We start from the raw sequence: 11,233 nt of genomic DNA on the forward strand, positions 1-11,233 counted from the left end.
ATGAATGATACTCATATTCCTTCTATTTCTTTGTAAGTAAACATCTTGTTAAGTTTTGTCTAATTTAAACTAGGGATCCATAATATTCTAACATGTCCTTAATGGTGTGTAGGTTGCACCTGACTATCTCGGATTAGACTAGCTTCAATAACTAAATTACACTAACTTAAAATAGACCAAACTGGACTGATTTAGTAAACCATTTAATACAGTGTCAGACTAACGGGACCCAATACATGTTTTGATTCATTTGTCTTGGCAAATACAAATTAGAGAGATTTTTCAGTGTGACTGGTACACAAGGTGATACACCACGTGTTAATATACAAATAATGAGATATGTATGCTAAAAAGTTAATGACTTCAAAAATAAAAATTTTCATCACTCCTATTAAAACACGTGGTGTACCTACCACTTGTGTTCCCATCAGAATGAAAAATTTCTTCAATACATGGTTCGTTATTTAGAGCATCTCTACAATTCACCAAAACCTACATTTTGCATGAAAAATCGAAGCAAAAATCGTTGAAAAAAATGAAAAATCTCACTTGCAATAAAAGCAAATACCATTTTTAGCGTTGGCACGTTCACATGCACACCATTGCACCTGATCCACGGGCACCGCCTGATGCAATTGATGTTGCGTTACATCCTGCCATGGCCTTTTCGTAAATCCACCCCATCTCTGTAAAGTAAAATATTACAATATCATACAAAACCCCACCAATTTGTGATTTGACACCATTTTGTTCGTCACACAACCAACACAGAGCAGAGATTAGAGAGGAGAAGAAAATGCCGAGAACCAGTTTCGCAGGGTCGCTAACAGGGCCGAAGGTCGACGTCATGATCGACTTGGGCAACCCCTTCTTCAACCACACTGTCGATGGCTTCTTGAAGATCGGAACCGTACACTCCTTTTTTTTTTTCGATCTTTTTTTATTTTTATTTTTTTATCTTCAACATTTTTTGTTTATTTTTTATTTTTAGTTCTGGGTTTTGTTTGATCTTTGGGATGGAAGCTTTGGAATCCAACGTGGTCGTTTTGGTTGGTTTGGTTTCAGGTCGCTGCTACCAGAGTTGTTGCAGAGGATGCTTTCTCGGCGGCCAAGAAAGGTACCGCTATCGATCATTATTGCAGTCCGACTGTTTGGTTCCCGAGAAACGCTGAGAAAATGCGAGTGGGAAAGTTTTAACTTTCATATGCTCATCATATTGTGCTGTACTCTCTACTCTGATGGTGATGATTGTATTTATTGCGGTTGTTGAATGAGAATTTTGGTTCTTGGTGATTTTTGCAGGGAGAATTTCAAGTCACGATTTTGAGCACACTGTGAGTAACCAGACCAATCCCTTGTTTAATTAAGTCCCGTTTTCGATTTTGTTGGTTCCTTGTATGATCTAGGATTAGTAGCTACTCTTAATCGACGTTGAGCTTGAAAATTTCCTGTTTTGAAACTCATCCCCCTTCGATTGTAAGTGTTGTGCTTGATGATCTTGCTGGTTTCGATAGGATGAGCGCTGTTTATATAAGCGCTGAGGTCTAGTTAACTTTGTTTTGTATGGTTGTGCTCGGACTTTGGGCCCCTTGTAACCGGAAAAAATATTAGTAGCTACTTTCAGTTAGTTCAGCATCTTCAGTTGTTGCTCAATTGATTTTGTTTAGTGGGATCTATCGATTTGTTTAAGAGGCGATCAGTTGTATATTCATAGAAGAAAGCTAGGATATAACACAATGTCCTAATCCTGCTAATTGAGAGTACGGTTTTTGCAGTTGAAGAAGATGTGTAAAGAAGGTGCATATTGGGGTAAGTTCAGTCGTATTTCATTGTGAGTTAGATGTATGTATGGATGAATTATGCTCATCTTCCGGGAAAATTGCTTTGGCTTCCCTACTTTTGAAAATGGAGGCCTGCAGTAACAATTTCTTCTGTTACACTGACAGGAACCATAGCTGGTGTGTACGTGGGAGCAGAGTATGGTATTGAGAGGGTCCGTGGACATAGAGACTGGGTATGTTTGTTCTAATTCTTGTCTCTAGAAGGTAGTTGTACCCTATGAGCTGTTTAGGAAAGGGCTAAGTAATGTGGTTTTCGGTTGAAAAATTCGAACATCTATGTTCCCGGTACCTGTTGGGCATAAGTTTTCATGCTCATTCATCTTAGTTTGAACATGTGGCTCCTAGATTTGGGAAATTGTTAGAGATTTTCTACTTGCCAACTAAAAACTCTTAACCTCTATGTTCCCTAGACCCTCCTGTTTCCATAATTTGGGTAATTGTTCGTTTTCAGTATGCGCAGGTAGCTTCTAAAGTTACCTTTAGGATATTGTGCTTAGTATTTTTCTTGTGAAAGGAGCTCAGGCCGAACCAAATGCATTCCAATTTAGGTATTCAACGACTTATTTATCCCAGGACTAAGTTCGAATCGTTGAGACTTTGAGACATGACATTGGAACTATAAAAGAGTTCTTGTTTCCTACTCGACTCTGTTAATTGTCAGTTTGTCACAAAGCTTCAAGCATGCCATTCCAAGTATTTTTTTATATTTAATTTCGGACTTCAACTGGAACTTCTGCATCTGCTCACTCTTTTTCTTTTGATATCCTGCAGAAGAATGCCATGCTCGGGGGTGCATTGACAGGGGCTCTAGTATCTGCAGCCAGCCACAAGAACACGGATAAAGTTCTGGTGGATGCAATTACAGGAGGTGCCATTGCAACTGCTGCAGAATTCATTAACTATCTCACCTGAACATGGACGTCATATTCTACCCGATCTCTCTGTAGATCCCGAAGAACGTTCAAGGGTTCTTGTGTCATCTTCCTCATGAATAAGTAAGCATTGTATAAAGAATGTTCAAGGGTTCTTCGTGTAAACTACTGAAGGTTTTGATACAATGGATTATGAATCTTCTAGTTTTATCATTCTTGATCAATATGTTGTACTCGCCGAAGAAAAAGTTGAAATTATCTGTGCATAACGACCAGAAAAGCATTCAAACTTCAAGATCATCAAATTCAACGAGTAACCGATGCCATGTTCATCTTATTATTTTCCATTTACAAAATTGATAAACATTTGTTGTAAGAATGAATATAAATGCATCAGAACACCTTACAAGTTACAACTATGTTACAAATCGGAATCAGGCTTGAAACTGCTCGGCAAGTTTCATCAGACTACAGGTTTCTGCGTCCGGCCTGGCTCCTCCGAGAATCATCCTCTTCAAAGGGTTTGAATCATAAACTTTGGCTTTCACATAAGCCTTAATCAAAGTGTTGTATACGAAAGTATGTCTTGAATACTTGGCTATTGCAAGTTCATCAAACAACTTCTCAGCATTCCCTACATCACCCTTCTCGGCAAAACCCGAGATTATCGAAGGAGTGGTCTCCAACCATGGGGTAGAATTCCTCACCACGTTGCTCATCATCGAACTCATCCCCAACTCTAGAGTCTTAATGGCTTCCTCTACCAGTCCTGCTTTTAAGCAACCCAAAGCAAGATGCCGGAAAGTTATGGCATTTGGTTGGCAGCCAACCGTCTTTATCTCCCGGAAAACCTTGGATGCTTTATCAATAAGGCAATGCTTGGAATAGACAGATATCATAGAATTGAACTGCTCAGTGGTTTTCAGCCCCTTTACTGACTTCATCTCTAACCAAAGTTCTTCAGCTCGGTTGAGTTGTCCGATTCTACCAAACGCTTCAACTGCCAGCACGCTACTTTTAGACCTAACAGGGGGAGTTCTTTCACTAAGCCCCAAGTTTTCTCTAACTGCTTCTCCTTCCCAAAAAACCCATACAACATAATCAAAACATCTAATGTTGACCAGTTATTACCCCTAACTGACTTCTCCAAGGCTTCAACATATGCTTCAGCGGCAGCATACAACCTTGCCACTGCATAGGCAGTAGCCATTGATGCATAGGCATTCTACCAAGTGCGAGATGGGACGACCCAACTCCCTCATTTTCTTCATGTACTCGAGCGGAAGCCTTATTGCACCCTTGTCCAGGCAGGCAAAACGAGATTGTTGTAAAGGAGCTCGTTTTGAAGCTCCGAAGGAACGCGGGTGAAGAGTTCCTTACCTTGAGATATCCCATGAAACTTGGTTGTGAATTCCAGCAGATAAGAGTAGTCTAGTTCCTTTGGCCTGTAGGGCCATTCTCTGATCACCCATTCCATTACCTGTCAAAAGCAAAAGCTTTAGCTTTAAAATCCATCCCCCCACATCAGATCGGCTCAAAATTTTAAGGGTAGTACGATTGATGGTCCTTGTGCATTGGCGAGAGCGGATGTGCTCCTTTATGCACTCAAGTTCGAATCTTCTCCCCGCAGTTGAGAAACCATTACTTTAGTCTAAAGTAGGAAATCCCAGCTTGCAAGCAATAATGTGCAATTCAGTGATTATGGCTCTGTTAGCTACTGTGTGCAGAAAACGCCTTCAGAAGGACAGTTGCGAGTATGGAATAAGTTACTCTGATAACTCTCTCCCCTTCTCTCTACATTATCAAATTTTTCATTTTTAATAGGTGTGGTTGTGTCCTAGGCAACTGCTTCTGAGGTACAAAATCTTCTGGTTTCTGGTAGAAAGAAAGAGGCTTTACAATGTGCACAAGAAGGTCAGTTGTGGGGACCTGCGCTTGTTATCGGATGTGCTCCTTTATGCACTCAAGTCCTTGTGCATTGATGGTCTTTGTATTTTTTTGGGCTTTTTCTAACCCATCAATTTCTTTTGAGTCAACCAAATAGTCCCAGCTTGCAACTTATGTTGTGAGGTATTATTGTCTGAAAAATTAAGTATGCATGTATATTTTGTGTGAGTGCGCGTGCACATCTCCGCAAGATGTTAATCTCTGTGGGTCATCTATATATATATGTAGACATATCTGTGTGTGTGTGGAATGCAACATATCAGATTTAGGCTCTGAAAGTTATTCATGAGCTTTATAAACACTTTCCATAATTTAAGCTGTCTGTTTTGGGTTCTTTTTCATTAGGTTATTAGCTACTGAATGATGAAGAAACGAGGACCATGCCACTGATTTTGGGTTCTTTTTATAATTTTCTGATTTTGGGGTTTTGCAGGGAGTGCTGATGTACTGATTTTCTGGGATTTTTTTGTCCTTGCAGAATTTTTGGTCTTTGAAATGGTACGTGCTATTTTTAACGTTTTGGTTCTCGCTTGTTCCGTTATTCGTTGCTTCGTGATTCTCATTTTTCAGTGTTGGGTAATGGAAATTTGTAAAAATAGTCGTAGTTTTTTATTGAGAAAGTTGGCATTTTTAGTTATATTCTCTGTTTAATCCCAAATGTAAGACTGGAAAATAATTGAAATGATGTTTTTTTTTTAAACTCCTCTTAATTTTTTTTTCTGGGATTTAAAAGCATCTTTTCCCGATTGGTTACAAGGGTTATTTTCTCTATAATTGGTTCACCTAATTTTGATTAGTTTTTAGTTTTGTCTTCTGTGATGTAATGAGAGATTTCCGTTGGCCTTTTGGATTTCGGCATGGGCAAGTTCACTTATTTGTCTAATTAGATTGGGTATGCCTTCGATTCATTATTTAATTGTTTTGTTTGTGTTCGGGTGTGATGATCTAAATTTTATATGTTTGGAATTATTCACTTAAAACACCAATTTGTTACATTCAGGTCTCCACCCCACATTTCACAAGTTCAAATTCCATAAAAGTCGGTTCTGCAGATTGTGTCTGCAATTAGACCATAGACCAACCGCTCTTTTTTTATCATGCGGAAGATTGCTTTTGTGAAGGATCTGAAGCAGTTCCTCTTTGTATGTTTACTCTCTATATGTTTATTGCCATGTAGCTCTGTTTTTTCGAATTGATGGTGTTCATGTTCCACTGCGATTCATGATGATGATTTAATTATTTCTCGATTTGTAATTGTTTGTAAATAATATGGCATATTTGAATTGCAATCTGTGTTTGTATGATAGTGTTATGAGCGATTAGGTGATTGTTGACCTGTGACTTTGTTTGGAGCTCAAATTTTGTGAGCATTACATTGGATTGTATTGCATTTGGTTTGATGTTGTTTTGGCCGACAATGTAGGTATAGAAGAAACAAAGAGGATGACACTTATAACTGCCCTCCCCATCAGCCTTCTTCAAATTTGGATCACAAGAAGGGAGCAACAAAGATCATGGTGTTTTCCTTCTTCATTTAGATATGGTTAATGTAAATAATTGGACAAAAGAGCCAAAATTACTGATAATATATATATATATATATATATATATATATGTTAACATGTGTTCCTGTATATATATATGTATGTATGCATATATGGGTTGCACAGATGCTCAGACATACCCAAGCCTAAGCATTAGGAAAAGCTTGTTCTCCTTGGTGATAGAATCTTTCAGTACACGATGGAGGTATATTGTCAACAACAAAGTTGGGATTGTTTTTTTATTTTATTTATTTTTTTTTTAAACAAACGATATTATTTACACTAAAGGGATGCAGGAGTAGCCTAAACATTCAAAGTTAGAAAAAGTTTGTCCTCTTTAATTGGTGAAAGAGTTTATCTTCTTTCGGTCTACAAGGGATGTACATTCCATTGGCAAGTCCCGTTCTTACATCTTAATTTCCATGTACTAAATCATTCACTTGTACTCACTAAATGAGAGCTTGAACCTATGTACTTGTGTAAACCCTTCACAATTAATGAGAACTCTTCTATTCCGTGGACGTAGCCAATCTGGGTGAACCACGTACATCTTGTGTTTGCTTTCCTATCTCTATCCATTTATATACTTATCCACACTAATGACCGGAGCAATCTAGCGAAGATCACAAAAAGCGATCGTTTTCGCTACCTAGGATCTATCTTGCAAGAGAACGGAGAATTAGATGGAGATCTCAACCATAGAATACGAGCTGGATGGAAAGAGTGCATCCGGCGTGTTGTGTGACCGTCGTAGGCCACTGAAGCTCAAGGGAAAATTTTATAGGACGGCAATAAGGCTAGCGATGTTGTATGGCACAAAATGTTGGGTGGTGAAGCATCAACACGTACACAAAATGGGTGTAGCGGAGATGAGGATGCTTCGTGGGATGTGTGGGCACACGAGAAAGGATAAGATTGGGAATGAGGATATCCGAGGTAAAGTAGGAGTAGCCGAAATTGTAGGAAATATGAGAGAAAATCGGCTCCGGTGATTTTGAACATGTGCAAAGAAGGCCGACTGACGCTCCGGTTCGAAGATGTGACTACGGGACAGAGGTTCAGGGCCGAAGGGGTAGAGGAAGACCTAGGACAACTTTGGAAGAGACTCTAAGAAAAGACTTAGAGTACTTGGATCTAACAGAGGACATGACACAAAACCGAGCGCAATGGCGTTCTAGGATTCATATAGCCGACCCCACTTAGTGGGAAAAGGCTTTGTTGTTGTTGTTGTTGTGTTGATTTTGGTGTTTATGTCATTTGAGTTCTTGGCAATCGGAATTTTAGCAAATTTTGTAGAATCTGTTAAATTGAATCTTGAGCTAGATTTATTAATAATTAGATGAAATCCCAACATAATTTTGATTTGGGAAATCAGAATTTTGCTAGAAGTTGTGGATTCAGTCACAAATTTGGAATTTGGCTCTTTTTTCATATGATTTTCACTGTGTTTGCAGCTTTGTTTTGACTTTCTTGGATTGCCCTTTTGATTGTTTGGTAGGCAAGACTATGATGCCGAAGACGGCGAATGAAATGAAACTGATGAGTTTTGGCAAGATTTTGGATAACAAGAAGACAGTGGGTCAGTGTAAATTACCTTTGGTTGATATTGGTGGGGGAATTATCATGATGCGTGTCGTTGGACATCCAGCTATGGAAAAAGCTAACACAGGTAACGTTTCCGTTTGGAACTTAATCTCGGATTTTGTATAAGAATCTGCTGGGTTGGGTGGCCGAAGGCAGAACATGTTAAATTTGGCCTTTAGTGTGCTTAAACTGGCAGGGATGATCAGAATTGATGTTTTTAGTCATTAAAACGTGTTATTTATACTGTAAACTACACCAAGGAGACGGGGGATGGTTAGAACTTTGAACTCAGATGCAGTGGGGCTTAAGAGAAATACCCTCCCCACCGGGCCAATCAACCACTTGCAGAGTAGTGCGGTCTTTTTCTTGCAGTGAAATATGTATTTGTGAATGTGGTTTTGTGGGATTTTTTGAGAATCAATTCATTGTCAGGTACTGTTATCCAGATTGTATCTTTTTTTGTGGAAATGATTTATAGCTCATCATGCTTATGGTTTGAAAACCCGCAGTGGAGCACGGGCACCCTTTCCTTTCCTTTCAGTTCGATTGAACAATTAGTTCGCAACATGCTGTCGTGCTTTGTCTATCCTCTGGTATGAAGCTGAAAATTGCCGTGTCTTTATCCCCTTGATTCACCCACCAGCTGAAGCCATTCAAGTCAAACTGTCTGTATTAATTTTTTAAAATTTCAGCATAAATCAATTGAAATGAACTACAATTTGATGATTGAATGCAGGGAAAATGCAGTGGAGAGCCTTTTCTCGCTCTCAAATCCAACGAATCGTGCTGGACCACCAGTCCATCCGCACCACCAACGTTCCTCCGCTTTACTAAAGGTAGGCGATCCATCCTACTCTAAATTTCTGTTTTTTTTGGGGGGGGGGGGTGTATTTTTGTTTCATTTTCAATGCCAATCAGGTAATCAATCTGCATGCATGGATTTCATAGATTGAAGCCCTGCGGACCGGATTGGAGTGGCCTATGCCAGCATGGAGATTGTTTCTTTGCTCATTAGAGGCTGGCCATTATTGACCCTGCTTCTGGTGATCAATGTAACATCTCACATTGTTCAGGGGAGTGGATCCTGTAAGCCTTATATGTTCGGATTCCGTAGGAACTCCGAAGTTAAGCGAGAAATGTGCTAGAGCATTCCCAGGATGGGTGACCCACTGGGAAGTTCTCGTGTGAGTTCCCAGAAACAAAACCGTGATGGCGTGGTCAGGGCCCAAAACAGACAATATCGTGCTACGGCGGAGTCAAGCCTGGGAAGTGGTCCCGCCCAGTCTGGGATGTGACAATTTGATATCAGAGCCAACCCTGGCGGGATGTGTGCCGACGAGGACGTCGGGCCCCTAAGGGGGTGGATTATAACATCCCACATCGCCTAGGGGAGTGGATCCTGTAAGCCTTATATATATATTCCCATCTCTACCTTGCACAAGGCTTTTTGGGAGTTCATTGGCTTCAGATTCCGTAGGAACTCTGAAGTTAAGCGAGAAATGGGCTAGAGCATTCACAGGATGGGTGACACACTGGGAAGTTCTTATGTGAGTTCCCAGAAACAAAACCATGAGGGCGTGGTCGGGGCCCAAAGCGGACAATATCGTGCTACGGCGGAGTCGAGCCTGGGAATTGGTCCCTCCCGGGCTGGGATGTGACAATCAACCTCTCTACAGTGAAGAAATCAATTGTTGTCGGGGTAGGGTTGCGTCATATATTTTTAAATTTTGTGTGGTTTAATTTATTGAATATTTGAAAAAATAGATAAATTTTCAATTTTCAATTACTGATACGATGCATATGTTGATTGGTGACTTTGTTGGATTCACTCAGCTCAAATATATGTTATCTGAATTGCTACATTTGAGAATGTGATTATGTTCCTACCACCATTTTGCCCATTTTCTGTGGGAATTATTCATTCTCACAACAGATGCTTTCAACCCCCGTAGCGAAGTGCGAGCACATTTTCTAGTTAAACATACACAATGCTCAAAATTTAGTCAAAAAATTTCACTTTCTTCTTTTTATCAATTTTCTTAGTAGTAAATTATAGCAATGATCTTTTAACTTTAATTCAATTCGAGCAATGATCCCTCAATTAAAAATCTATTACTGTTGGTTCATCAACTTATCAAAATGTGCAACTATGATCCCTCAACTAAAAGTCCATTACCGTTGGTCTCTCAACTCTAATCCAACTGGAGAAATGGTCCCTCAACTTTAACACAATTGGAGAAATGGTTACTTGATTTTAACCCAATTGTAGCAATACTCATTCCAACATAACTCATTTTGACAAAATTCTGACAAAGTTGACAAAAAAAAAACCATAGCTACACGTTTGGATGAGTTGATGGACCTCAATTTTAGCAATGATCATTCTAACATAACTCATTTTGACAAAATCATGGCGAAGTTAACGAAAAAAACCATAACTACACGTTTGGATGAGTTGATGGACCCTAATTTTAACAATGATTATTCTAACATTACTCATTTTGACAAAATTCTAACGAAGTTGACAAAAAAGATCATAGCTACACATTTTGATGAGTTGAAAGATCAATGATAATATCTTTTTAGTTGAGAGACCATTACTCCAATTTAATTAAAATTAAGAGACAATTACTACAATTTACTCATTTTCTCAACAACTAAAAGACTACTAATTTACAAGGGAACTTTAACGAAAAGCTTCCGGTATTATTCACTTTAACGAAAAATCATGTTTTTACACTAAAAAGTTAATCATAATACTATTCATTTTACCTTTTATTTTGTCATTATCGTTAAAATTCAAAGTTTTTAAACCATTTTCATTAGTTTCATTTTATACAATATGCAACCAAATAAATCTACCCATTAGAAAAGTAGAGTTTTAACGAAAAACCCACGGTATTATTCACTTTAACGAAAAACCACATTTTTACATTAAAAAGTTAAATCTGTTACTATTCACTTTATTTTTTATTTTGTTCTTATCGTTAAAATTCAAAATTTTCAAATTTTTTTCATTAGTTTTTCTTTAGAAAAGTGAATGAGAGAGAGAGAGATCAAGAGCGCGTTTATTGAGCTCGAGCTTCCTGAGGCGGTTGATGGCGTGAAAGACGTCACCTCTGTGAATAGGAAAGCCATCACCCATCCAGCTCTGGAAAGCAGACCCAACTGGCTCTTTAATCGGCAGCTTCTCAATCATGTAAGATAAGCACGAACTGGGTTCTGCTTGTTTGGACTCGATGATTGTCTCGGGAAAATCATTTTCTGTTTGGGTGCAGAGAAAATAATTGAAGTCAGATGAAATTATGGGCAGAAAAATGTGGGACATAAACTGTTCGACGATTTGCCTGAACGAGAGTGCATACTTTCGATGAAATTATCACACAAGGTACAGAGTTTGCATACTTTCATTGAGAAAGTAAATGCATCAGGTGCCTGGAAATGC

General features: G+C 38.8%; 2 protein-coding genes and 1 long non-coding RNA gene across 5 annotated transcripts; 2 read left to right on the forward strand and 1 right to left on the reverse strand.

Moving 5' to 3' along the window:
* Positions 1 to 585: 585 nt before the first annotated feature.
* On the forward strand, positions 586 to 2,937 carry LOC103420940 (outer envelope pore protein 16, chloroplastic). The gene is made up of 6 exons (XM_008358978.4): positions 586 to 910; positions 1,066 to 1,117; positions 1,303 to 1,334; positions 1,776 to 1,809; positions 1,947 to 2,014; positions 2,613 to 2,937. Exons 1-6 carry the CDS (start codon positions 797 to 799, stop codon positions 2,751 to 2,753), a joined length of 441 nt encoding a protein of 146 aa, XP_008357200.1. The 5' UTR covers positions 586 to 796; the 3' UTR covers positions 2,754 to 2,937.
* A 210-nt stretch (positions 2,938 to 3,147) lies between these two features.
* Positions 3,148 to 3,923, reverse strand: LOC103422306 (pentatricopeptide repeat-containing protein At1g07590, mitochondrial-like). The gene is made up of 2 exons (XM_029100553.1): positions 3,845 to 3,923; positions 3,148 to 3,788 (listed from the first exon to the last, which is right to left on the reverse strand). Exons 1-2 carry the CDS (start codon positions 3,921 to 3,923, stop codon positions 3,148 to 3,150), a joined length of 720 nt encoding a protein of 239 aa, XP_028956386.1.
* Positions 3,924 to 6,285: 2,362 nt separating this feature from the next.
* Positions 6,286 to 9,650, forward strand: LOC108172956 (uncharacterized). Of its 3 annotated transcripts, XR_011579220.1 has the most exons (4): positions 6,286 to 6,409; positions 7,703 to 7,908; positions 8,525 to 8,624; positions 8,737 to 9,650. It is a non-coding gene; the product is annotated as an uncharacterized lncRNA (long non-coding RNA). The 3 variants fall into 3 exon arrangements; XR_011579219.1 differs by lacking the exon at positions 6,286 to 6,409 and having other exon boundaries at positions 7,408 to 7,908; XR_011579221.1 differs by lacking the exon at positions 6,286 to 6,409 and having other exon boundaries at positions 7,743 to 7,873.
* Positions 9,651 to 11,233: the final 1,583 nt, after the last annotated feature.

Source organism: Malus domestica, chromosome 03, assembly GCF_042453785.1.
Source record: "Malus domestica chromosome 03, GDT2T_hap1".
NCBI lineage: Eukaryota > Viridiplantae > Streptophyta > Magnoliopsida > Rosales > Rosaceae > Malus > Malus domestica.